The following is a 27,510-nucleotide window of genomic DNA, read 5'->3' on the forward strand; positions in this document are numbered from 1 at the left end:
AAATCAACATGTGAGTGGGGCCATGCTCCCTCTGAAGGCTGTAGGTAAGAATTTCCCCTTGCTTCTTCCTAGCTTCTGGTGGGTACCGGCAACCCTTGGCTCTTTGGCTTACAGCTGCATCACTCCAATTCCTGTCTTTATTATCATGCTGCATTCTCCCTGTGTGTCTCTCTGTGTCTTCACATCGTCTTCTTATAAGGACACTAGTCACTGGATTTCGGTCCCATCATTTGGGGCCCAGTACAACTCCATTTTAACTTAACTACATATATCTACAAAAACTATTTCCAAATAAGGTCACATTCTGAGGTTCTAGGTAGATAGGAATTTGGGGAGGAACACTATTTAACCCAGTATCCCATGTCACCATATTCAGCACATTGATAAACCCAATGTCAGTTCTCAGTCCTCATTTTACTTGACCTATTGGCAACATCTGACAGATCTGATCATCCCTTTCTCCTGGAAACAACTGCTTTTCTCTTGTCTTTGGATAGTACAAGTTTCTTACTACTACAATGACTTTCTCTTTCCTATTCTCTGTTGGTTTCTCTTCTTTCCCCTACTTTTTTTTTTTTCCCTACTTTTAAGTGTTGGAATGTCCCAATTTTTAGTCCTTGGGCCTCTTCTCTTCTCCATTTACATCTCAACCACAACTTTACAACTACAGTTTGACCTACCTCTGGAAATCTAGATTTCTGTATCTAACTGCCACTGATGTCTCCCTGTAGATGCATCCAACAGATGCTTCAAATGTAGTAGGTCCAATTCCTGACTGCCCTGCGCAGGGGCTCCACTTGCAGTCTTCCTCAGCTCACTTCATGGCAACTCCATCTTTCCAGTTGCTCAGGCCCCAAACATTGGAATCATCCCTTCGCTTGTCTGTCACACCCTACATCAGGAAATCCTAATAGGTCTCCTTCCAAAATATATCCAGAATGTAACCACTTCTCACCTCTACTGTTTCCATCTAGGTAACAGTGGCAGACTCCTAAAGGTCTCCCCACTTTCACCCTTGCCCTGATATAGTCTATTCCCAGCACAGAACCAGAGGGAACAATTGTAAGCCCAGGCCATGTCATATCTCTCTTCAAAATGTTGCAATGACTTTCCTGTTCATCTCAGAGTGTGAACCAAAGTCCTTATGAAGATCTACTAGGTTCTTTGTAATTGGGCCCTGCCCACCCTGTGTACCGTCCTGATCGCACTCCTATTACTCTCCCTCTCACTCCCTCTGCAACTCCCACACTGCTCTCCTCACTGTTCCTTGTACGAAGTTCCTTAAGGCCTCAGCGCTGGCTGTTCCCTCAGCCTGCTTTTCCACATGGCTTGCTCACTCATCTCCTTCAGGTATTTGCTCAAATGTAAGAATTCTTCTTGAGACCTACCATTACCTCTATTAAAATTAACCTCCCTTTAAAAAACACAACCAACCAACAAAAAAAAACCATTACCACATTTCTGATTCTCCTTACTTTCTTGTATTTTTTGTAGTACTTATCACCTTCAATATTATATACTGTGTTCATTTACAATGTCTATTTTCTGTTTCTTTCACTAGAATATAAGCTTTATGAGGGCAAAAGTTTTTGTCTATTTCTTTCTCACAGATGTATACCCAGAGTAGTATGGTACTCAATCAATATTTACTGGACTGATCATTACTTGGACAGAATGGCACAATACGACAAATTATGCAGGAATGCAAAGAGGAATCTTGAAAGATTGCTGAGATAAGCAACCAGCATGGTGATTACAACCATGAAGGAATTCTGAGCTTCCTGTAGGAAACAGTCATGGATCTCCCAATGTGCTTTTAAACTAAGGTGATTCTTTTGCAGAGACATTTATGGAACTGTCTGCCCTTTTGTGTTGCCACAAATATCATCTGTGATAATGACTGGGAATTTGACTGCATTGATTTAACTCTCATGAGCGTCATCTTGCAGTTGGAGAACTGAGTGCCGGAAGGAAGGTAGAGCTCATTTAGTCCTCAAGAAAAGGGAGCTTCTTTGGCTTTCAGAGCTAGCCCTGGGTTACTTTTATATATTAATAGAACCATATGCCTGTATGTTTGAAAATATGACATGCAGAGTCTTCCTAACAAATCAGCAATCATGTTCCAAGTTGTAAGATAGAAGGAATTGGAATTCTATCCAGCAAGAAATTATTCGACACTGACTTTGTGCCAGGCATTTTGCCAGGTACTGGTTATACAATGATGAATAACAGTCTCTGTCCTCAAGGAGCCGTTGGATGTGCTGCAGGTGACTCATACACAGATAATATCAAGTGACACCAAATGTTAAGTTAGGGGTGGGCCAGGGTACTAGGAGAAGAGAACTCAGACAAGAGACATTTAACTCACAGCGGGACGATCTTCAGAATGCTTCCTGAAGAAGATGACTTCAGGAATGCTTAAAAGATGAGCTGGATCTAGCCAGGCAAAGAGGGGTGGAAAGGACAGCACACACACAAAAAGAAGTGAAAGCAGGAGTAGGGGCCATGGGGTGAATAAAAAGCATGGTGTGGACCACCAATGATTGGGCATGGCCTCAACATAATGCAAGGGGGAGATGAGGAAGGAGTCACAGAGGATTCTGAATGCCAAAATAAAGAACTGGATCTTGTTCTGGACAGAGGGCAGTTACTGAAGGATTTCAAGTACAGGAGGAACACGGTCAGATTTGTGTTTTAGGACTTGGACCCCAGAAGCAGTGTGGAGATTGGATTGGAGAGCACACAAGAGAGCAGGGAAACCAGAGCAAGTGAGCATGTGGGAGCAGCTGAAGCACCCCTCGTGCCTTCGTAGTCCCCATCACCCTGGCAGTGAAGATGGGAAGGAGATAGTGGGTTTCGGCTCCTGAGAGCTCTATTAGGAGCTGGCCCCCAAAGAGGACTAGAGTCTTTAAGTTCAGCGTTTCCTGAAAAGGGACAAATGGAGCTCTGAAAAAGAACAAAGAGCCACAAATGCCAAAGAGATCATGAACGAAGAGCCATATATCTACCCCCAACTGCCCCTAAACATTAGCGCACGGTAAATGGACGCTAGATCACATTAGCGCACAGTAAATGGATGCTAGATCTGTTCACCTCTGAACTTGACTTCGGGATATTACCTTTATGGATGGTGGGTATTTTCTGGCTAAAGAACAAGATCCCAATGTCCTCAAGCTCTCATTTGCCTGACATTGGAGGGAGGTGCACCCAGCCTGCTGCAGGTGTGGGTACCTTGCATTTCTCCTCGGGATGCTTCCACCCACTGTAAGTAGCTGTGTGCAGGCTTCATCTGTCTTAATCCTCCCCCAGGCACGCTCACACCGACCAGTCCCCTCCTGTCTTCTGATCACCACATACTGGAGACTTATCCGTGGACCACAGAGGAAAGCCTCAATCACCACTGTAGCAAAGGTCAACAAGGAGCCCAAATCAGTTAAATACAGTGAATTTAACTGATTCAGACCTCAAGGGGTTCACGGTCAAGGGAGAAGACAGATGTATTTAACAAACTATAAAGCTAGAGGCGGTAAGTGGTCGATGGGAGTCACCATCAAAGTATTAAGGGAACACTTCGTGCTAAGTGGGGTGCAGTTCACAGAAGAGGTGGCACTTAGACTGAACCCTGAGGATTAGGTAGGATTTATACGGTGAGAGTGTAGAGGAACAGTATTCTAGGGCAAGGAAGCATCAGGAGAAAAGGTACAAAATAGAAAATTAATTTGGAAAACATAAATAGGTATGACTATTTACCTAAAAGCTTCCATGTAAGATTTTGAAGGAGAAAGACTTGGTCAAACCTGGGTTCTCCTTCCTAAGATGAATGGCTTAGAATGAGAAGGAAACGACTGAGGGGCTGCTGAAATCGCTTCCACAGAGCACCTGAGGGAGAGGTGACAGGCACCGGGCGACCTCCTTCTCAGGCACCTGCTGGGGCCAGTCTCACCTGACTGGGTAGTGATGCCGGGATGCGCCTGCCCTGAACCAACTCCTGATTGTGCCGGATGGACACAGCCTCAGGGCACACAGAGCACTGGAGCCAAGGGTGTGGCCAGGTCTACCTAAACCACATGGACACAGAGGGAAGCCAGTGGATCCTCAAGGAAAATGGGGTTGTTTTACCAGAAGAGGAGAGAAGAAACACTGCGTATGAAAAACCCTAAGGGTCCACTTCAGAGCTTTTCCCGTTAAGATGACCAGGGAAAATCATGTTCCTATCTGAAGGAATCAAATCTTTGCAGCTACAAAGTTTAGCCTTAGCAGAATACAACATTGAAAAACACATTTGTGGGAAAAAACTCCACAGAATATAACATGACTTCTAAAATGAAAAAGAGTATTCCATTAGCTTTTAGGATTTTTTTTTTTTAATGGGGCTTTCAGTTAATCAGTTTTATTGTATACTGTTCACTGCACATCCTACTGGTTTTGAAAATTATGGTTATATTGAAGCAGATGATTTAGGTGGGGGGAAGAAACAGCAGAAACAGAACAACTGAAAGTAAATTAGCAAAAAACTTACATGACAAATCATTTGGGAATGTGAAGTTAAGGAACACTGAATTAGTGCCAGCAGGATGAAAACAAAAGAAATTTCCGCAAAGTTCTTAGGCATTGTTTTAGTTTTGTAGTCTTCATTGAGCTGAATAATAACAGCACAGAGGGGAAAAATCTTTTAGAACCAGCAGAGCTGACCAAGCATGTGACAACCTGGTTGTGTCTGACTGATAAAGCTGCGTCTTCTTCCAAGCTGAAGATTTGCTGGGATGTGTAGGTTCCTGCAATTTTTTTTCTAGGGAGAGGGCAGGGGAAGAAAAAGAAGAGTGCACCTGGAACAGCTATAGGTTGCCTACTTCAACTTGATGATGAAGTGGTGAAGAGACAGCCTTTCCTAAGGGGGCGGAGAGAGGTCCCCATCTGGATCTAGCCCAAACAGCCTTGGTTTCTATGCCCAAGAAGCAATGGCACAGAAGAACACTGTGATGTTAAAAGCTCTGTATGGAATCAGAAACATCTTAGTTTAAATCTGGATTAGTCAGCTTTTGCTGCAGTAACAAACAACCCCCAAATCTCAGTTGCTTTCAGCAATAAATTTGTGGGTTGGCTACAGCTCTGCTGGGCTCAGCTGGACCTGGCTCCAGACAGGTAGAGGTCTGCTTCTGAGTCTTACTGTTTGTTCCAGGACCCAGGGAATTCCTATGACAGAGGCCAAAAGCTCAAGGGGTCAAATAAAAATATGTGATGCTTATTAAAGCCCTCACTTGGAACTGTCACCCCACCCATAGTCTACTGGATAAAGCAGGTCACAGGGCCAAGTCCAAGTCATTGGAGTATAAGGCCCTCAGAGAGTGTGGAGAGGGCATATGCCAATGGGCAGACAATGCCATCGACTTCTTTATGCTAGCTCTACCACTTAATGGCCTCTCGATGTTTGATAAGCTAGTTCAGCCTCAATTTTTTTCATCTGGGGAGATAATACTGTTTACCTCACAGGGTGAGGGTTAAATTAGATGATGCATGTACAGCACTTAGCGCAGTGCCCCGGATGGAGGAGATGCCACGTGTCGGAAAGCTAATGTTGTCTTATTATTAATCTGAGGCATCAGATTACAGGTAAGGTGTGCCTGCTTGTCAGGAGCCCAGTGACCGGCACTGGGGAGAAGGTGGGACGCAGGATTGGCAGGTCACATGGGCACAGACCAGGGAAGCAGAAGAGGAGGGCGGTCAGGCAGGCACGTAAGAGTTGAAGGTGGTGGGAAGGCCAGGGGCACTAGACCCAAGGCTCATGAACATGGGGTGACGAACGCATGGACGCATGGGTGAGAGATGGCTCACGTCCCCTCTCAAACAACTCTGGGAGAGCAGCTGGGTTGGGAGAGCTTGTGCCTTTATCTTCCCACCCCCGGGGCAGCCTGGTCGCCCTACTTCCTCCAGGTAAGGCATACTTGGCCCCTGAGGCCAAACCTGCTAGGCCTCACTCCCTCACCTTCCACCCACTGTCCAGTAGCCTCTCCTCTCCCTACTGCCCCCCACATCCTGTCCTGTACTTCCCCTGCCACGAATGAATCCCCCCTTTGAACCATCCCCAGTCCTCCTCTGGGGCTTTCCATCTGCTGTCCATCCTTGACCTTTATCAAAGACTCCATCCGTCTCCTCCCCTTAAGTCAACCCTGCTTCTCTCTGATGTCACGACTCTGCCACCCTCTCCTTCGATCCCTTGAACTCCCCACACCTCAGGGTGGGGTGGTGGCATCGTCTCTTTTGCTCCTTGATGCCTTTGTTCCTACACCTTCTTGTAATACCGCCCGTCTACCCTCGACCTCTCCTGCTACCACCAGGAGGAGAGGTCGAGGGTAGATGGCCTCTTGGCCACCTCCTTCATCTGTGCTGCTCCGGTTTTCCCTTCCAACCCCCAGTCCCACACTAATAACCAGGCCAGGGAGGTGTCCCACTTGGGTGCCAACACATCCCACTGTGACACCAGAGCTGGGCATACGGTGGCAGTGGCGGGTGAGGAGAGTAATGCAGATCTCTGGAAAAGCTTTAGAGATGCAGCCTCTGACTCAGTGTGCCCACTGCAGAATTATCTCGGAGGTGAGTTATTTATACAAAAGGTGAGTTATTTTGAGAGAATTCTTTGTGCTCTGAAGCAGAGGGGATTTTGCCACTTTATCAAACGATTTCAGTGAAGTCTGGAAAACGAAATCCATGCGCTACATAATGTTGGAGACGGTGGGTACAGTTGGTATTTTCAGCACAGATTGAAGTGGGATAATCACAGCGTGAAACTGCAGTAAGTAAAGCACAGTCGTTTCGCTGAAGCAGACACAAGCACATGCATGGGATGCTTTCTTCTTTGGAGCAGATGTGTGCCGCTACCCTGGTCTCCACTGCGTGGCCAGTGCGGCCGGGACTAGAGCTCTGAGTGGAGAAGATAAGACCCCGTGAGGGGTCTGTGTACACACCGCTCGTCTCACAGGAGCCTTCAAAGGCAATGATGCTTCCCGCAAGCCTCAGGCTAGACCTCCACACCTGAGCACGGCTTCCTCGCACGGCAAAGGCTGTTTGCAGAAGAGATCTGAGACAGAAGCAGGTGGTTCTGAAGTCCTGTCGGAGGCCGTGGCCTCCTCTGCCCACCGTCCTCCCTCCCTGCTGCCTCGCCATCTCGTGCTTTCTCAGGTTGACAAGCAAAGTTACAAAATCGTCTCGGAATGCGAAATAGCCCAAAGTCTGCAGAAGCCTGAAGCCCAGCTGTATTTCTCTCTTCGTGGACTGTTCAGACTTTTCCTAAAAGCCCTTCCAGAGCAGGAGATCCCATACTGTCGGTCCAAGCACGGGATGCTGTCTGTGAGTGTTTCCATTCACCTTTCAGTGGGTAGAAGTTGAAACACGTCAACTTCCAGAATCGTGCACTGAGTGTCAGTGAAGGACCCCCGGCCCGGGAGTCAGGAAAGGGGCTTGTGCAACTCATGCTGAGCACGTGGGAAGCTCGGCCCTGCCCTCTTGCCTCCCTCCTTCCCTTCATCTGTCTCTCCTTCAGCCAGTTCCGAGCACCTCCTCATGAGGCGGGGTCTTACCCAAGGCTGTGCAGGGACTCAGAGACACATGAGATTCCATCCCTGCTCCCAGGGAACTCATGGTCTAATCAGGAAAACACACACAAAGTTACGACGCAGCCTTACGTGAGCTATCACGTAGGTATTTACACAGAGAGGAGGCTATGCTTGGGTTGTATCCTAAGGAAGTCTGCACCGCCGTTCTGGGGAGGTGTCCCGGGCAGATGGAATGGCACATGCAAAAGCAGAGCGACAGCACAGCACAGCGTCTCTGCATCCTAGAATTAGCTGGTGTGGTGTGGCTGGGGCATAATATGTCGAGGGAGAGAGAGAGAGAGAGAGAGAGAGAGAGAAAGAGAAAGAGAGAGAGAGAGAGAGAAGCCCGGCTGTGAAGGGCTCTGTGTGCACTCTGAGGAACCTGGGTTCTACCCTGTGAAAGGAAGCCAGGGAGAGTGAGAGGGAAAGACAGAATTGGGCTGGGGTGGCCGGGAGACATGAAGCTAGCAGGCAATTCCCAGATGCACTCACCAGGGCACAGGGGAGCCGGCTGCATGTCTCCTGCTCAGAGGGGCTCTGATACTAAGTCGAGACTGCTCAGACCCCCACATATACCGTGGTACCGCAGCGGAAAGCCTTAGCATCTGTCAGCCAGTGCTCTCGCCAGCCCTGCAGACACACACACTTCCAAGTCACCAATCCCCGCAGGCCAAAGCTAAAGGACAGCAGGATGTGTGAGCCCTTGGGCCCCAGGAGTACAGGTAATGTCGCGGTCACGGCCAGGTTCTGCTGGGACCCAGGGCGGACACCGCAGGTGGTGCTGGTATGGGTGTGCCCTGTGCGTCCTTCCCTAGCTCCTCTCAAGGACTGAGCCTTTACTGCTCCCTGGATGGGCGCCATTCTGTTACTCTGGAGTCATTGCAAGAGGCCCAGGGGGCTGACCAGGACCAAGGTGGCTCACAGACAGAAAGGCAGGCAGCGACCACCTGCCCACATGATCCAGGAAGAAGGGAGGAGAAGCCTTGCGCCTCCCACAGGGAGCTCGGGGTATCCACCCGCCACTTCTCCTTGAGGGAGTTGACACAAGGGCCATGTGGCTGGTAGGTGTCGAGCCGGAATGCCAGGGAGGGCTTTTCCTTCCCTTGCTCTGGGAATGCCGGAGTCCAGGTTCTTAAGGGACCACCCTGTGGTACCAAATGCTGAGTTTAGGAGTCAGGAAGCTGCCATGATGTCACTGGGCCCGGAGACACTGGATGGGAGGACAAGCCCCACAGAAGGCCCTTCTGGGAGGTCCCAAAACAGGAGAACCAGGGTCTGCCTAGTGTGTCTGGCCAGCAATCCAACAGCCCTGTGGGCCTGGTTCCTACTTCAATAATAATGACAGTAATAAGAGTTAATATCTCTTAAGCTTACACTAGGTACTAGGCACTCTTTTAATTGCTTTGCATTTACTAATTCACTTAATTCGTACAACTCTAGAAGGCAGTTGAAAAACAAACTCCGCTTTACAATCCTTCCTGACCATCCATGAACATCTGGCTCTGTCACATCACTGGCTGGGAGCCTCTCATCCTCTCATTTGCTCTGCAGCCCTGCCTCAGGGCCGGGCATAGCTGTAAGATGAGATGGGTGCCCTCCAGGCCAGTCTGGCACCTGGGTGGTGCTGTGCTGGGGGCTGGTTCCCAGTCTGGGGCTCGTGCAGGGGCAGGAGCCAGCCCCGGGGGCCAGTTCCATGCTGGCTGCAAGAGTTGGGCTTTTTAGCAAGCTCAGCGGAAAGAGCCCCATGCTACGGACAGGAGGACAGGATGGCCTAAGCCCAGACACCGGCCAGGGGGCTGCTGCAGCAGTCTGGAAGAGTCGGCTCCCAAACAGGGGACTTCCCCCAGCACCCTCCGGTGTAGACAGTGTCTCTGGGATCCCAGATGTAGGCACAGAGTCAGAAGAGCTGATCTGGCCCAAGAGCCCTGCCTATTAGAGAAGTTGTCTCTCTGGTGTCACGAGGCAGGGAAGCAACTGAATCCTGTGGGTCAGCAGCCCCCTGGCCGCCAACTGATGCAGAACAACAGAAAGCAGCTTAAGACAGAAACTTGGGGCATAACTGTATCCAACTGTGAGTCCACGAAAGCATCTGAGAGAGACAGAAAAGGGCCGTCAGAGGTTTGGGAGGGAAGAAGGCTTGTTCGGGGAGCTGCCAGAGCAGTGAGGTCAGGTTCCTGGAGAAGCACGGGGGCAGCAGCTGAGGGAGGGCAGGCTCAGAAAGGATAGGGTCGCAGAGCAAGGGGCTTCTGAGTGGGTCACCACCGAGGGAGGTCAGGGCGGAGGGGCAGCAGCTGTGAAGCCCAAGGCTGGCGCCACAGGCTCTCAAAAGCCGCTGGGCCTCACGGCGGCACATTTCTGGGCACTCCGGTTCTCCCTCTGCTTCTCTCCTTCCCTGGTACCCACTTGTATGCTGACTAACAGCGATGATTCCAACTTCCCGAGCGCCCATTAAGTGTCAGACACTGTGCTGAACACGTTACATTACTTTCTCACGTTTAAGTCTCCCAACAGCTCTACGAGGCAGGGCCTATTACTGTCCCATCACAGTGTTGAATAATCTGAGGCTTGCAGAGGTTCAAAGACCGGCTCAAGGACACACAGCTGGGAAGCGGGAGGGCAGAAACGTGAGCCCAGGGCTCTGACTGCAGAGCCCCTGCTTCTAAACATCACAAGCTTCCGGTTCCCAGAGGGAAAAGACCTCGTCCCTGCCTTTGAGCTAGTGGGTGGTGGCCCAGGGCCCCTGCAAAAGTCCAGCGGTGGGGGGGACCCTCCTGGAGGCCTCTTGGCAACCAAACCAAAGCCCCTCCCTTCTGCCCCCAGGTTCCTCTAGGTTCCAGTGGTAATCCTGCTCTGCAAAATCACAGCGAGATGAAAGGTGAAAGCCTGCGTCCCTCCCGCCCCCCTGCGGCAGGGCCCGGGAGACGGCCACCAGGAGACCCGGACCTTCCCCTGGCTCTGCCTCCATGGGAAAGCATACACGTGGGCTCTGGAAATGGGGCAAGTTTTCACTTAAAACCATCTGCAAACAAACTTCAGTGCCTTCAAAATTATACATTCACAGACCATTTCTAGACTCTGGAATAGGATTAGACGGTAATGATTTAATTGATGGTTAAGTGTGTAGATAAAATGAATGTGCTGAATCCTTTCCGTAATTCTCTCTCCAAGGAGCCCCAGCAGCTGTAATTACTGTCTGAGGCTGAAATTACAAACCAGCTGTAGTTTTTAAGCAAAATGTGCTGTAGCCCCTGCTGGAGCACAGGCTCAGCGGCCATGGCTCACGGGCCCAGACGCTCCGTGGCATGTGGGATCTTCCCGGACCGGGGCACGAACCCGTGTCCCCTGCATCGGCAGGCGGACTCTCAACCACTGCGCCACCAGGGAAGCCCCCTGCTGGATCTTTGAGTAAAAGTTGGTCACTCCCAGCCCAGGGCTCACTAGGTCCTCTCAGTGAAGCACCGCCCTGGCAAAGGCTCCTCTCCCAAACCTCGGGAGCTTGTTCTCACGGTTGCTCTGTACCCCTGGCCCTCACTGCTCTCTCTCGCCTGCTGCGGGTGATCCTTCCTCCTGCCCCTTCTTTACTGGGAAGATTCCTCAGACCAGCCGGCTCCCACAGATCTACCCCTGTGGGCTGAGAGCAGGCTGAACAAAGGGGTGCCCTTAAATCTCAGCTCGGGGATGATGGCGGAGCTCTCCTTGCCCTGGAGGTTGACCCCTGGGGTCACTACAACTCAGGGTCTACACCCTTTTTGCGGCCAATACACCACATTAGGTTATAAATCCACTTCTGGCTACAGTGAACCAGGAGAGCTGTCTCTATTGATCAGATGAGCCCAATCACGATTAAGTTCCTTGCAGAAGCTAAGCTCCTGTCTGGATAATTATGCAGAACTCACGTGTTCATTCAACAACCACCACAGAACTACCAGGTACAACCTATGTGCCGGGTGCTGTGCGGAGGACCGGGGACGCCCTGGTGAACACAGCAGACGCAGCCCCTGCAATACTGGACTGTGGCTCTTGAATTGTCCTCTACTTGACCAGGAACCTAGCAAAGGTCCTGGCCAGCAGGTTCATACATCTGGACCTGCATCTGGAGAGGAGGTAGGTGGATAGAAGAGGCTGGGGTGGGCATGCTGCAGGCAAGGGGCGAACACAGGAGCTGCTGATTTCAGCAGAGCTCATGGGAAACAATGGGCTCGGTTCTCTGTAGCCGCTTTCATGCATTCAGCACTTTCTGAGACGCCTACTGCATGCACAGGCTGTGCTCTTCTGTGGTTCATCTCTTCTATCCCAAACCACGGACCCCATACCCTTTTCTTGCAGGGCTCTTACTGGGTGTGAACAAGACAGAACAGCACCAGGTAACACTTATCGAAGCTGTTATCAAACAATCTGTCTCATGATCTACTTATGCAGACATCCTCAGCTGGACTGTACATTCCATGGGGGATGGGATTAGCATTTTCCCTCTGTACCTCCAGTGCCTGGCAGAATGCTCACCACCTGCTCAGAAATATTTGGTTTATGAATGAAAACAAACCATCAAATGCTAGGGAGGAAGAAGACAGATGTGACCAACACATTCCACTACTTGGAGCAGGGCGGGTGTCAAAGATCCCCATTTCCACCCCTAAAGGGGAAGCGGTGCTCAACTCCAAGGACTTTGTCAGGCGAAGGTGCAAGGCAGGGGAGTTTGTGGAATGATGAGTAAATCTAGGCTTCACAGGGGGTACCCTGGAATTCATTCATTCTACTCCCATTCATTCATATTCATTCATTCCCCCCCACCTCTGTTCACTTTTCCTCAGTAGACTGTGTGCTTGTGCAAGGCAAGCTCCACATACTTTTATTGCCAAATCCTTTGTCTACACATTGGATACTACAGAGGGGCCCTAAACAAATGTTTCAGAATGAGCACACCAGGGCTTCCCTGGTGGCGCAGTGGTTAAGAATCCACCTGCCAATGCAGGGGACACGGGTTCGAGCCCTGCTCTGGGAAGATCCCACATGCCGTGGAGAAACTAAGCCCATGCGCCACAACTACTGAGCCTGCGCTCTAGAGCCTGCGAGCCACAACTACTGAGCCCACGTGCCACAACTGCTGAAGCCCGTGCACCTAGAGCCCTTGCTCCGCAACAAGAGAAGCCACCGCATTGAGAAGCCCGCGCACCGCAAGGAAGAGTAGCCCCCACTGGCTGCAACTAGAGAAAGCTGGCGCGCAGCAACAAAAGACCCAACTCGGCCAAAAATAAATAAATAGATTAAAAAAAAAAAAAAGAATGAGCACACCAATGAAGCCATCAGAGCACAGAAGGGTCACCTGCAGTGACACGGATGGCCAGGGGAGGGCAGCAAAGGGTAGCAGAGCTGATGGCAGAGGCCCCAGGACCGGGTTATTTGCTCTTAGGAGATCACTTAGGTCCTGTCACCCATGTGACTATTAGGCGAGAGCACTGACTGGAGAAAACTGCTGACAGAAGTCCAGTAAAGTCCAGAATCATAAAGGAGGGAGGTCAGTTTGAGTGGGGAGCTACAGAGGCTGGTGGCCAGGGCTGGGGTTTGTGTGGAGATGAGCTGAGGCCAGGATCACAGGCGAAGAAGTACGTGGTGCAGAGCCACAGTGTCGGCAGCACGAGCCCGTGCGGAGCATCCTTGAGAGCCTCAAACTTACCCCCGGTGTTGACTCTGGTCCTTAAGGTGACAAATGTCCTGAAAGTCAGACCTGATACCGTGTTCCATCCTGGTCTGGGCTCAGGAACAGTGGGAGGGAGGGCCAGGACCAGACGAGGACTGGTTTTGTGAAGGATGCTCTCAAGGCCCCCCACTCCTGCCGCCAGGCGTGGGAACTGGCAGAGCCCTGGGGCTTTAGCAGAAGAGCTCTTCCTCTCAGTGGAGTTCCCCTGTCGCGCAGAGTGCTGACGGCGTGTGCAGAGGTGTGACAGGAGGCAGGTGGAGGGCAGGCCAGTCTCCTGCCGGCCAGGATCAGCCCTCACCTGGAGAGGTTCTCAGCCGGGGCTACTGGTCTGGTAAACTCTGGTCCAGGCTTGACTTGCTGCCCTGCCTATGTTGGCTTGAGCCTTTTGGAACTGGCTAGAAAATGCTTTCTTTCCAGGAGGGCAGATGACGGAGTCCAGAGTTGCAGACAATGGGGGAGTGCTGGGGAGTCACGGCTGGAAGGTTAGACGGACAAGGGGATGGTCAGTCTGAAGAAGGGGCTCTGTCCAGGCTGGAAAACAACGTCCTCCGAATCAGGGGAAGGCCTTTGGGGCTTGGTGGGTGTGACGTGGCCAGCTAACCTGGACGGTAGGACACACATCCCTTTGGGATGCTATGAATATCAGTAGCTTTGGGAGTCCTTAGCCCAGGAGAATATGGAGAAGCACATCCTGTCCAGTATTTCTAACCAAAGCAGTTTCCTGCACGAAGCTCATAGTGACCTAGCTGTGAAAAACCTGCGGCCTTGTCTCGAGTACGCTGGTTCTTTGAAGAAGCTCAGCTTCCTAGTACAGAGAGATGAGCCGATGTCTAGGTTCAGGAGTGGGGCCCTAAATTTAGGGAAGCTGATAAACAGGCAAATTTCTAGACAGTGGAAGTGCTGCAGAGGGGCAGAAGCGGTGCTGAGAGAGACCAATTAGTAAGAAAAAGGCAAGAGTGCATTTTCCTTCCTGTTTTTTTCATCTTTTGTACATGTCCATGTAACATATCAGTAATTGTGTGTTCCTCATACTTATGGAACCTAAAAAAAAATGGTTCTGATGAACCTAGGGGCAGGACAGGAGTAAAGACGCAGACGTAAAGAATGGACTTGAGGACACGGGGAGGGGGAAGGGGAAGCTGGACGAAGTGAGAGAGTGGCATGGACATATATACACTACCAAATGTAAAATAGATAGCTAGTGGGAAGCAACCGCATAGCACAGGGAGATCAGCTCGGTGCTCTGTGACCACCTAGAGGGGTGGGATAGGGAGGGTGGGAGGGAGACGCAAGAGGGAGGGGATATGGGGATATATGTATACGTATAGCTGATTCACTTTGTCATGCAGCAGAAACTAACACAACAATGTAAAGCGATCATACTCCAATAAAGATGTTAAAAAAAAATTGTGTGTTTCTGTGAGCACCGCCCTTACTGTCACTTCTGATTGCACAGTCAGAATAGCATTCTGAAGAGCTTTTCAAATATTTCAAGTCTCTCCGTCAAGGCTTCCAGCAACAGAAGCCTTTATTTTTTCTTCTGAGGTTTGGAAAATCTTGATTCTAAAGCTGATGGGAGAATCTAACCATATCCAAACAGCGCTTCACTGCCTCAGTCTCTCTGATGATAGAGTAGTTCTCCTAAGGGTCTCATCACTTCTACTTTGCCAAAGAGTTCTCATTTTGCTGCAAATTTTCTTTCTCCTTCTCCTTCACATTTTAATATACACTTTTCCTTACTGTCTACATTTATCAGAAGATGCCTGGTGAAGTACACTGTTAATGACCTACCCAGCACCCATTCCCCCTATTTCCTTCTTCCTAAGTGAACCCTGCATCCATCCAGGGTCCCACCTCTTGCCATGCACCTACCTAGGCACCTCATGAGAAGGAGATCCATCTCCAGGGCTGGACCTGTTTGGCCCACATAATCCCATTCCTTTTGCCAGTGACTGATTTAAACTTGGCATACTTTTGACCATGACATACAGGGGGAAAGTTGGGGACTTGAGAAATTTATTCCTTGCTCCATAGCTTCAGGAAGGGCATTTTCCTCTGGTTATTTTCACGTCTGGACACAATGCCTGGAAGTGCATTCATCTTGCTGCCAACCTGAAGACGGCAGCCTGGAAAGATCCAGTGTTCCTGACCCCATGATTAGCTCCTGAATCTACCATCCCGGATCCCTATCTTACCTCTAATTCCTTAGCCAGATGATACATTTCTCATTGTTTAATCGTTTGTGTCAGGATTTCTGTTCTTTTAAAAAAAAAATGAAGAATAGTTGACTTATAATATTACATTAGTTTCAGGTGTACAGCATAGTAATTCAGCAGTTTTACAGATTATACTCCATTAAAAGTTATTATAACAGCTGCAATTCCCTGTGCTATACGATATATCCTTGTTGTTTACCTATTTTATACACAGCAGTTTGCATTTCTGAATCCCATACCCCTAATTTGCCCCTCCCCCCTTCCCTCTGTTTTTTTACATCAAAAGTATTCTAACTGATTTATCCTGACAGCAAAGCAACTCATGAACTTGTCAGATCCTCTGTTTTCAACCAACAAAGACTTCCAGGAAATGTCTTTTCAGTGAGCTTCTCCCTCAAGATGAGATTTAATCTCTGCACTGGTGCTAGGATTTGTTTCAGGAGAGCATCACCTCTACCTGTGATACTCCCACAGTGCGGTCATCTCTGCTAAGACCCACGCATCTGTTTCTCAATTATTCTTCTGCCTCAGATGCACAGCTTTCCAGGCAGGCACAGCGCATTAGTCTGCCCATTTCTAAGTGGTCTGTTGACATGCTTGGGTGCCTGCAGACCTTGCTCTGGGTTAGTGTTTGTTCTCTGTGAGGGATGCACTGGGATCCTAAGGCCACTTACAGCTAGGCTTTCGGTCTTCCTTCCTGGGCACTGCCTGTCCTGAAACTCTTTTTTCCACATCCCATTTAATATCATTCATAGCAACTGGTCTAATGGGTTATCTGTTTTGTTGTGTTGTTTCCCTTTTCCTCCTGCTATTCATTTTTAAATCCTCCTGATGAAACTAACTCATCAATCACCAGTCCCCCGTCTATAGAAGATCTTCTGCACTCTTGGCTAAGAATGGTGTCTTCTAGAATGTTAAGCCAGGGTTCATAGCCTCAGCTAAATATCAACCCGATCTTTTTAGGTAAGTGTTGATCTTCTTTGAGATGTTCCTAGGTCTTCCAGAGTCCCAAAGGGCGATGGGAAGAAGTGATGAAAATAGCGCCTGTGTTCTCAAGTCCTTCATTTTCCACCCCAAAATCATCGTGTCTGAAGATGCAACTGTTTGCTCCTAGTGGGTTGTCTCTGGCCAGGAGAAGCAGTCAGTTCGCCCATTTTCGGCTAACTCTTTGTTACACCTTATTCACCATCAGGAAGGCATCTTGCCGTCAGATCTTTGGGGCCCCTGCACAGCTGCTCTATGCCCCCCAACAGGGAGTCACCAACCAGGGTCTTCTAAGCTTCCCTCCAAGCAGCATTCTTCACACCCATATTCTTAGGGCTTCTTCTTCATCTATGTTTCTCTTCCAGAAACTCTGGACTCCTCTCTGTGGGATAAACCTCATTTCTACTTGTGTTGTTCTGCTGACTCTAGCTTCTTTTCTATTCAGAGACATTCCCACCATTTTAAGGTTTCATCTTAAGCACAGCTAGACTGTGACAAACTAAGGCAAACAAATAGAGTGGCCCAAATCCAACACCCACCAAATATACTTCTGGGCAGGACAAGTCCACACGCGTCCTGGTCAGTCTTTGGGTTGCAAAAAACAGAGACGCACTCAAGGTAGCTCAATACAAGGTTAGCTGGAGTGGTGGTGGGGATTTATTGCAAAAGCACTCATGGGGCAATAACGGAAATGGATTCTCATAGAAGTTCAAGAGCAGGAACCATGGTGAGAGGCCCTATGAAGAAACGAGCAGGAGTTTTGCTCTGGGTCCAAGGTAACCCCTGGAACATCAGCATCAGAACTTCTAGATGTTGTCTCTGGTCTGCTATTGTTTAATTTTTTTACATTTTTAAATTTTTTTTTTGCGGTACGCGGGCCTCTCACTGTTGTGGTCTCTCCCGTTGCAGAGCACAGGCTCCGGACACGCAGGCTCAGCGGCCATGGCTCACGGGCCCAGCCGCTCCACGGCATGTGGGATCCTCCCAGCCCGGGACACGAACCCGTGTCCCCTGCATTGGCAGGCGGACTCTCAACCACTGCGCCATCAGGGAAGCCCTCTGGTCTGCTAATAATGAGACTTCTCTGTCCTCTCCTCTTCTTACCAACTGGCTTCTTAATCCTCTACTGAGTCTATATTTCCATTCACTACAATTTCAGCGTACTTATAATGTGGTTTTTTTCATGGCTTACCAAGACCTCTTAAGACTCCCTTCATCTCATGGTTCCACTAGTGCCTCATTTTCTTCACATCTGCCAAGTGCAGGGGTTAGTATCTAACTGACCCAACCCACCTTGGGGTATCAGGCCATGTCCTGTGTCACTGGACAGCACACAGACTGGCTGCTGGGAGCACGTGCCCCTGTGGCTCTCGTATCACCTGTGGCCAGGGTTACACTGTACAAACCACGGCGGTCAGGACGGCCTCTTCTACAGACATGCGAGTGGAGCTGTGTGTGCATGTAGGGGGGCTGAGATGGGGCAGCACTGTGAATGGGGGTCAGATGCTTCCACAGCAGTCTTGGCAGGTAGAACCCAGCATTCTCGAGGCTACTGGAGATCAGATAGGCTCCTCTTTCTATCAGCCTGCCTTTGGCTCCATCATGGACCCCCCGTCATCTTCTTTTTTCCTAGAACAGAGGAAGCTTCCCAGAAGGTTTAGGTTCACATTCTAGGTGGAGGTCTCACACCATCATGAAACCGCAGTGACAGAGTGACCTTTCCTTCTCTTCTGTGTTGTGTGAATGTCCAGGCCTCCAGTGGCCTGTAAAATTTCTTCCATTCTCTCCCAGAGCTTTGTCCTCTCTATTAAGCTGGGTTTTTCGGCTGCTTCATCCCTCCAAATGTCCTGGAGTTTGTCTGATTGAAGCCAAAAGGGAACAGTGAGTGTTTGCATCCTGAGGGGTGAGGGGTGGCCTCTTGCATCAATGTTGGGCCCTTCAGGACTTTAGAATAAATGCTCAAAGACTGTCCACAGCTGGACGTGCTGGAAGTGAATGGAGGTGGGGGCTATGAATTAGAGCAGGGAGGAGACGATTTAACAGGAAGAAGCGTCTGCATCAAGGGCTGATGCCGAAATCAGAGGTGAGGTCCAAGCAGAGGTGTGGCGTGTCATTCAGGCGTCAGGGGTGGGGCGTGGAGGTGCACGGGATGACAAGGAGTGCGGCTCTGATCTGAGGGGTGCGGTGGCAAACTGCAGCGTATTGGGAGGAGGGGGGTTGTGCGGACAACCTGATCAAAGTTGACAACAGAATAAGAGCAGCCTCTGGCTGCTGCAAAAAGCCCAGCAGGATCCAGGTGGAGAAAGAGGCCCTTTCAAGACTGAGCAAGGTTGGAAGAGGGCTGAGCTGCTTCCAGGACACCGGAGAGTGCGGTACGTCTGCAGAGGAAACCTGGGGACTTGGAGATGCAGGAACTGAGGAGGCAGGAGATCGTCTGGGCCTCGTTCTGGCCGCTGTGGGAGGTGGTAAGGGGCGCTGCATAGATGCCGGGTGTCCTGCCTCGTATGGAGAGCAGCCTCAGGCTACTCTTAACCCCACCTGGGGAGTAACATCTGCTTCCACAGGCTACAGAGGTGAGATGGAGCCAGGCTGTGCCTGAAACGGGGAGGAACATCCTGTGTGCCCGGCGAGAAAAGCTGGGAGTAGACCAGGGCCATGTGGCTCCAGGTTAAAGGCCACACATCAGTCATCCCCTCTCTCCTCTCTCTTCCGTCTTGCCTTCCCTCTCGACCTCTACCACAGCCTATGAAAACGCTCACATTTCTTGCTTCCGAAAAAGAAAATCCTGCTCTCAAAATCCTTCACCCTTTTCTAGCAACTGGCCTGACCTACCTTCGCCTTTCAGCCAGGACACTGGAAGGAGTTGTCCGTATTCATTAACTCTAGTTCCTCGGGCCTTGTCTGTCTCCAGTCTGGACGCCCCGCGCCCGCCTGGCGACACCCCAGCTCTGCTGAGGATGCCCTGCTCAGGGGAAGGACACACACACAGACCAACGCTCAGGGGAAGGACACACACACAGACCAACACTCAGGGGGGCCAGCCGCGCCCTGTGCGCACAGGAGGGCTGCGGTGTTCTATCCTTCTCTAGATAGCTGAAGAATCTGAAGGGGGCAGAGGAGCGGTGTCTAGTGACGAGGAATGATTTCAAGATATCACACGGTTTAATGTGCGGTTGATTTGAACAGATTCTGTCCCAGGCTGCTCGGTGACCTGACGTGGACCGTCTCCACGTGACCCTGTCTCCCGTGTCTCTCTCCGGTCCTCGTTCCCCCCTACTTCTTCCTTGTTCAGAGGACTCCCATCTGTCTGAGTGCCCTTTATGACTGCTGCTCCAGAGTTTTCTTTTTCGGTCCTCACTCTCGGCCTCGGCAGGGAGAGGGCTGCAATAGGAGAAGCCCGCCCGTCTGAATCCAGGCCCCCTCTCCCCTCAGTGGGATCACAGTGGAGTCTGAGACGCGGGCCAGCAGACAACACCTGCAACCTCCCTTAATTCAGGGACAGCTTCCCTCTGTAAAGCTTGGCGCTTCCTGACGTGCTCTTCCCCGAGGGATCTGGGACTTCAAATTCAGGCTAATTAGCCTTTTGTCAGCAGATTATGGGCATCAGCATTTTCATTTAAAGACCAGGTGAACCAATCTGCCTCCTTCCTGTGGCCGTGGGCCCAGAACAGAATCGGACTGGCTGCCAGCTCGGAGAAGGGTAGGAGCTAGAAGCGGCGCGTGCAGGCGTGTGTGCACGTCTGGGGTTAAAGTCACAATATACCTTCCAGAAGAGCATCTTTTGGAAGGTGACACGGGAACAGTAAGATTTGTCAAATTCTACTGCTTTGGGCACACAGTGAACCTCCTTAATCTCCCCTCTCTCCTGCCAGCTCCTTCTTCCCTGAGCCTTACCCCAAACACCCTGTCCCTCCTCCGCTGTTCTGCAGCTCAGTGGACGCCAGGACCCTCCATCTGGCCAACAGAGAGGCCTGGTCATCGTCCTGAGCTCCTCTCTCCCCTGACCTCTCAGAACCCTTTGCATCCTTTCCCACCTGTCCCCCCTACTTCTTCCCTCTTCAGGCCTGAACATAGCTCATCTTGACTACTCCAGCCCGTGCTCCTCCAGACGGTCAGTATGATTCTTTTAAAACACACATTTGAGCATGCTCAGCTCTTCTCAAAAATTACCCCAAAGCTCCTTTACTGCCCCAGCAGAAGGTTCAAATTCCTTATCGTTTCCTTCCCTCTCTGGCCTTGTTTCCGTCCCCTGCGTACCCTGTGTTTCGGTCATCCTGAACTCCTTGGTGTCCCAGGCACCAGCCCTTCTTTTCCACCATGGCTTTGAAGTGTTCACCTTTCTCCTTGAGGTTCCTTTTCCTCTTTGCTCAATGGGAGGATTCCTACTCATTTTCTAGAGCCTGCCTTAGCGGGTCATCGTGTCTCTCTGGTCACCACCCTTCCCCAACGAGTGGTTGGGAACTTTCTTGCCTGTGCTCCCGTACAAATCCCCCACTGTCTCCCTGGAGGCGGGCCCTGCGTCCTCAGGACTTCAGACAGTACCTGGGACCCGGCAGGAGGGGGGAGTCAATGTGGAGCCAGGTACCTCGGGGAACTCTTTCACAGCAGCAACACACACATCCAACAAGAGTCACCACTCCTTCCTTTTGTGGCTTTACCCAACATTCTTCTTCAATTATAAACACACAGTTGGTGTCTCTGTGCTGTTTAAGCATTGTAGGCAAAGCGTAGCTCCAAACCAGAAGGTTAAAATATTTGTGATAGGGCTTCCCTGGTGGCGCAGTGGTTAAGAATCCACCTGCCAATGCAGGAGACATGGGTTCAAGCCCTGGTCCGGGAAGATCCCAGATGCTGCGGAGCCACTAAGCCCGTGCGCCACAACTACTGAGCCTGCGCTCTAGAGCCCGCAAGCCACAACTACTGAGCCCGCGTGCCACAACTACTGAGCCTGCGCTCTAGAGCCCGCGTGCCACAACTGCTGAAGCCCACGTGCCTAGAGCCTGTGCTCCGCAATAAGAGAAGCCACTGCAGTGAGAAGCCCGCGCACCGCAACAAAGAGTAGTCCCCGCTCACCACAACTAGAGAAAGCCCACACGCAGCAACGAGGACCCAACGCAGCCAAAAATAAATTTAAAAAAAAGCAAAATATACATATATATTTGTGATACAAATAATCTATTTGTGCTCATGCAAATGTGGCACATGCAGCTACCTACACAGAGAAGCTCAAACCAAGGCATGGTGTTGTTTCCTGACAAAGAGATGTGATGAAAAATCTAGAATTCTGGTCTTTTGGAGAAAACGCATTCTGGATGGCCCTAAAAATGCATGCTGGTTATGATTCCATACTTCCCTCTTAATACTCCCACATGGCATCAAAATTCCACTGGCCCTTCTAAAAGTACACGTCCTTTATTTCATTTTTGCAGAGTGTAGATCGTGACCCGTCATAGGTTTGTGAAATCAATTTCATGGCTGTGACCGGTATTCTTTTTTCTTAATGAAAAGGTTTTTTTCCTCCAAAATGCATCCCATGGATGTGTATTATTTCATGAAACTTTCGTTGCAGTTTTATATGTGTGCGTGTGTTGTGATGTGTAGAATGTCCTTCTTACTGTAAATCACAGCCAAGAGCATTCGAGGCACACTGCTCGATTCCACGTATAATCAAGGACTTAATGAAATACTGCGCTACACCCTACGTTCTAAGTCTCTGTGAAGCACTGGAAATCCCCAAAGCCAGAGAAATGACAAACCTGGAATACCTCCCAAAAGTGATCCTTATTTGAGCATGGAAATAGCATCATCAAAAATGAGTGACTGAAAAGTTGGGTGGAGTTATATATTTTCCCACTTATTCAATGAACAGTCAGGGAGCATCCTTCACTCCCAGATACTACGCTAGGAGCTTTCATACATGTTATATCATTTAATCACCGCATCAGGTATTTAAAAGCAGATACTAGCAGCCCCATTTTAGGGAGGAGGAAACTGATCCTCAGAGAGATTAGGTAATTTGCTCAAGCACAGCAGCTCTAGGAGCCAGAGCTGGCTGTCGGTTCCCCTCCCTTTAGACACGAATGCGGCACAACCGGGCTGGTCCACCAGGACGTTTAACTGGGTCACACCTTCCTCTTTGATTAAATGAATTTGTGCTCCTCAGTTTTTGTCTGCTTCGGACACAGTAGCTCTTGCATTTATCTGTTTTATACCTTCAGTTTCCAAATTAGATTTCGCTTCAGGAAAGAATTCAGGAAAAGAAAAACCCAGACTCCAAAAACTGCACAGAGCTGTGTTAAGCAATTAATTTAAGGCTTTAGGTATGCTTCAATTTGCTAAGAACTACCTTAAATTTGTACATCTGTAGATGCATGTGAACAGCAGATTACAAATAATCTTGAACCCTGTAGGACCTTCATGGACCCTCTAGTCTGGGAGTCAGACTCAGCAAGTTCTCATATTACAATCCAAATGCAAATCCACGTCAATCCTACTGAAGATTGCCTGGAGCTGTGAAGGTGAACTTGTCTCCTGCCGGCAAAATGGACTCTATTTAAACGTCTTCTATTTCCCTGCTGTCCTCACTCCTCTTCTCCCCCAACACCAAACTCCTTTCCCTATGGCTGGCTGCCCTCCACCACCTCTCTCTCTCCCCCCACATCTACCCTTCCTTCAGCTTCTTCAACCACATGGAGGGCCCCTTATACAACCTCCCACCCCATCCCACCCAGCAAGCACATCTCACTCAGAAAAACAGAGCCTTATAGAAACACAGGTCACCTGATGGTCTCTGAGCATGGAGAGGTGGTGATGGTGGAGGGGGCCCAGGCTTAACTTCTAAGCCCTCCTCTCTGGATGGGAATGGGTGAAGCTCGGAGTCTGGCCCAGATAGGTTTCTTCTTTCATAGCTCTGGTTCCCCATCATGCCCTGGCTCATGGAGTCCGCTTCTGGTCTTGACAGCTGACCCACGGATCTGCAGTTGCTCAAGGACGCTCCTGAAGTTCAGAGCCATCCACCTCAACTACAATGCAGGGCTCAGTGCTACTGCTATCATTAATTCTGTCCCTAGTTCCTACTACCAAGGAAGTCCAAACCCAGCAGAGCGGGTCCCCTGGGCTCCCATGAACTCAAACACAACCTGTAAAGACAGTGAAGGAAGCTACACTGGGCTGGGGGGCTTTAGAGAATTATTGGCTTGAAATGGTAAGAGGAACATCTTCTGGGCTGAGGAGTCCTCAAAGACTGCCACGTGCTTCAAAAGTCCTCTTCTTTCCTATTATTTCCGTTCTTGCTTTCAAGCATCTCATCTGGCGGCAGCAGCTGGATCTAAAAGTGATTCCCCTTGACAAAGTGCAGATTTCTCAAGGCCTTTGGTGCCGACTGACGTGCGACAGAAGCAGGACAAGAGGTGGAGAGGATGGAACACCATGTGTGACGGCTTAGACTGCCGGACGCATCAGTGCGACCCGAGGCGCTATCCCTGACTTCCCCTTGTTACCCTGAGAGCGTACCATTTCTCTTACTACTTCTTTCTCGGCAAGGACCCCTGGATTCCTATTCCTGATATAAGATTTAGTTCTAGGTGAGCCCACATTCACGTGGTACTCTGGTTTCATACTTGAAGAGCAATGGAAGGGTCACATTATTATTATTTTTTTGGGGGGGGTCACATTATTTTTAAGCAGTAGGATAGGAGCCATTAGCACTCATACTGGGAATGGACGCTCTGCAACTTTAAAGAATGTAAAAATTTTAATGCAAGATCAGATTGTCTCACCCCCAGCTACTCACCTCTGAAGACCATGTTGACTAGACCCCGCAGGCTGGAGAGGCGGAACTGCAGGCATGTGGCTGACCTGCCAGCCTTCAGGGTCCTGTGATAACAACCTTCCACAGCCAAGGGGCCTGGGCTCTCAACGCATTCCTGGACCTCCTGTGCCGAAGTCAGTCCAATTCTCACACCCTCACCTTTCCACCGCTGACCCCCAGCCTGCCAACCTGAGATCCTGCTCGGATCCTACCTCAATCCTGAACGCTCGCTGTGAGGAGCTCTGCCATCACGCGCTGGAACACAGAAGCCCACCCTGAGCCCTGGCTGGCTCTTGGTTCACTGCGGCCACAGTCATTGTCACTGGGGGGCCCCACTCACTATCTTTGGGTGGAAGCTTCCAGAACTAGGACGCAAGCACCAGATGCTCAGCCTCAGTATCTTGACGACGGACTGTGTAGACCCCTCTGCAGCCAGGCCAATTCCTCCGTGCCCATCTCCCCCTCATGAATAGGTGCTGCCTGTTCCCGTTCACCTCTGCTCCCCGGTGTGGGCCCGTGTCCAGTCAACAAGGAGGGAGATGCAGAAGAGCCCAAGAAAAAGCATTCTGTTTGTATCCACACCTCCATGTCCCCGTCAGAGACTTCACTAAGCGTTCGTAACAGGAAGACCCGGAATGTTTACATTACTTAATTTTCATCAACCTTAATCCCTTTGGATGGCATCTGCTGCCTTGATTGTTCTTATGACCTTTCTCTAGTAAACTGTTTCAACCTGGACACTGACTGTCAGTATGTACACTATTTAAGGAGCTCCACTCAGATCCTGAGCTACGTAGGAAAAAAAAAATCGCACCTTTGTTTTCCTGCTCCTTTTCATTCTAAACAAATGAAATGCAGTACATGGTAGGAGAAAATCACGTGACGGATCCTCACTCTTCAGGAAACTGTGCCTTTTACAACCCAAGGGAGCCATCGTAAGATGGAGAGCTATCTGTGGGTCCTTCAAATCCACCCAGCATTTGATTTTTCCTTTGGAAAAATAAGACATAAATGCAAAAGGAAAGCAGCTTTCCCCCTCACTTTATACAGTATTTGTGTCATTAAGAGCAGAGAGTCTCTCTTTTCGCCACAACTGTTTCAACACACAAGCTAATTAACCAAACATTGACAATTTGTTTCATTAGGAAAATTTTACTGAATGTCTGTCCTGTGCCACTTACTTTGGTAGACATTGGACATACCACAGTGAGCAAGACGGATGAGTTGATATCATGACATCTTTGGGGATGGTTCTCTTCACTGCAAGGGAACACCAGTTGGGACAGGGGTGGGTGTTCGCCTATGTCCCGGATATTTTCTGTTTAAAGTAACAGAAATCCTACCTTGTAGTGCTTACGTAACAAAGGAAATGTATGTGCTTACATATTCATAAGGGCCAGAGGTAACACTATGTTCAGGACAGGCTTGATCCAGCAACTCAGCCATATGATCGAGGGTCTGAACTCTTTTTCTCTCTCTATTCTGCCACCTATGGGGTTGGCCTCACCCTAACCCTGCTTCCTCTAGAGGTCCAGAGGGCTACAGCTGTTCCTGTCGTGTATGCTTCTTTACTTATATCCAACAAGAAAGAGACAGCGGCTTTGTCCAAGCATTCACACCAAACGCTCTCTAATACTATCTGACTGAATCAGCTTAGATAGTACTAATCCCCATGGTTGGCTTGACTGGGTTAGCCCCGGACTAGGTCTTAGTTCCATTACTGGAGCCAAGGATGGAGCCAGGCTCCTTAGAATCCCCAAGGAGAAGTCATGGCCATCAGAAGGACATCCTGCTGTCTGTGTGGGTACCCACAGCACTAGGCAGGCTCCTTGTCAGCCCTCGTTCTGCTTTTTGTTCTTGGGGTGTGCGAACTAAAGCCATCTACCCCAACACAGCCATGTGTCTATAGGATGCACTCCACGTTAACTTGCCTTTACTATTCTATTGGCTTCATTAACATTAACTTTACTATTCCCAGAGACTCTGGCCAAGACAGATGAAAGTTGCAGACAACATTATTGCTCATTACTGGGACTTTCCAGAAAACCAGCAACTCTTCCTTGGAAAGTATCAACAGATGGTTTATACCCCAAAACTCTTTGAATCCTGGTCTCAAAATTCTCACCTTGCTGTGTCCACCTGAACTATTACATCATGATCTTTACCCAACCCTAACCAAGCTTCCCCATCCCCTGAAACATCCCCCATGCCACACTGAAAGGCCCACCTTAAACCATACTTGAAAGTATCGATCAGACCCTGCCCTTCCCCTTCAATTACCAGGTAAGCAGTAAACTCAGCTTTGTCTTTTCAATAGGTTGTTCTGCTGACATTTGGCAGACAGCGTTCAACAGGCACATCCTCTGAAAGACGCATTTCCAGGAGCAGCGGCCTTCTAGACATTCTGTCCTTTGCCATTAACGATGGAAAAATGTTGCCTGCCACATCAGTGAACAAAGGATGTTGGGGAATTCCCTGGCGGTCCAGTGGTTAGGTCTCCCTTTCATTGCAGTGGTCTGGGTTCAATCCCTGGTCGGGGAACTGAGATTCTGCAAGCCACGTGGCGTGGCCAAAAACCAAAACCAACCTTCCCCACCCCCCCCAGCAAAAAGACCACAAAGGATGTTGCAGCCATCAAGCCTTCCCATTACAGCCTCCCCGACGCAGGATGCCCCCCAGCAAACCATCCCCGACAGTGCACCCTGAGGAGACTCAGGATGAGAAAGCACACGATACTGGCCCCAGATAGCTGAGGTGCACATCAAAGGAACGATTTCAGTGAGCCCAGACTCTTGCATCTTCCCTCACACAGAAAAGCGCTAACTTCCTTAACTTGAGATGTTTGGTTTTCTTTAACTAACAGTAATCTTGATGTTCCGACTACCTGGTCTTTGTTGCAAAAACTTCTATGTATCCTGGTTCCTCCCCTGTCTCTTTGGAGCAGTCCCTCAGAGCTGTCAGAGAGGCTGCGTCCTGGGCTGAAACTCTCAGTTTTGTGAGACTATTAAAACATAACTCTCAACTTCTAGGTTGTGCATTTTTTTTCAGTTGACACCAGGACGCTCCACCCTTGCCTTGGCCCCCTAACCCAGGAAGTCCTCTCCTCCCCACAGATAATCACGAGGGAGTGCGGCTCTTTCAGAGGTTGGCATAAGCCATTCTAGTTCATTTCATCCACGGGGGGAAGAACTGGCCCATCAGCCCACAGTATTA

At 49.8% G+C, this 27,510-nt stretch overlaps 1 protein-coding gene across 3 annotated transcripts in view; it reads right to left on the reverse strand.

Moving 5' to 3' along the window:
- Positions 1–27,510, reverse strand: part of SYT9 (synaptotagmin 9) — a gene marked incomplete at its 5' end in the record, with an annotated part of 266,692 nt that overhangs the window by 88,503 nt on the left and 150,679 nt on the right. Inside the window, one exon of one of the 3 annotated variants that reach the window (XM_079930572.1) lies at positions 15,483–15,546. The exons of the other annotated variants lie outside the window; for them this stretch is intronic. Coding sequence (XP_079786698.1) covers positions 15,520–15,546 — 27 coding nt within the window. The 3' untranslated portion in view covers positions 15,483–15,519. The remainder of the gene's footprint in view (positions 1–15,482; positions 15,547–27,510) is intronic. 3 annotated transcript variants of the gene reach the window in all.

The sequence above is a fragment of the Stenella coeruleoalba genome (genome assembly GCF_951394435.1).
Source record: "Stenella coeruleoalba genome assembly, chromosome: 8".
NCBI lineage: Eukaryota > Metazoa > Chordata > Mammalia > Artiodactyla > Delphinidae > Stenella > Stenella coeruleoalba.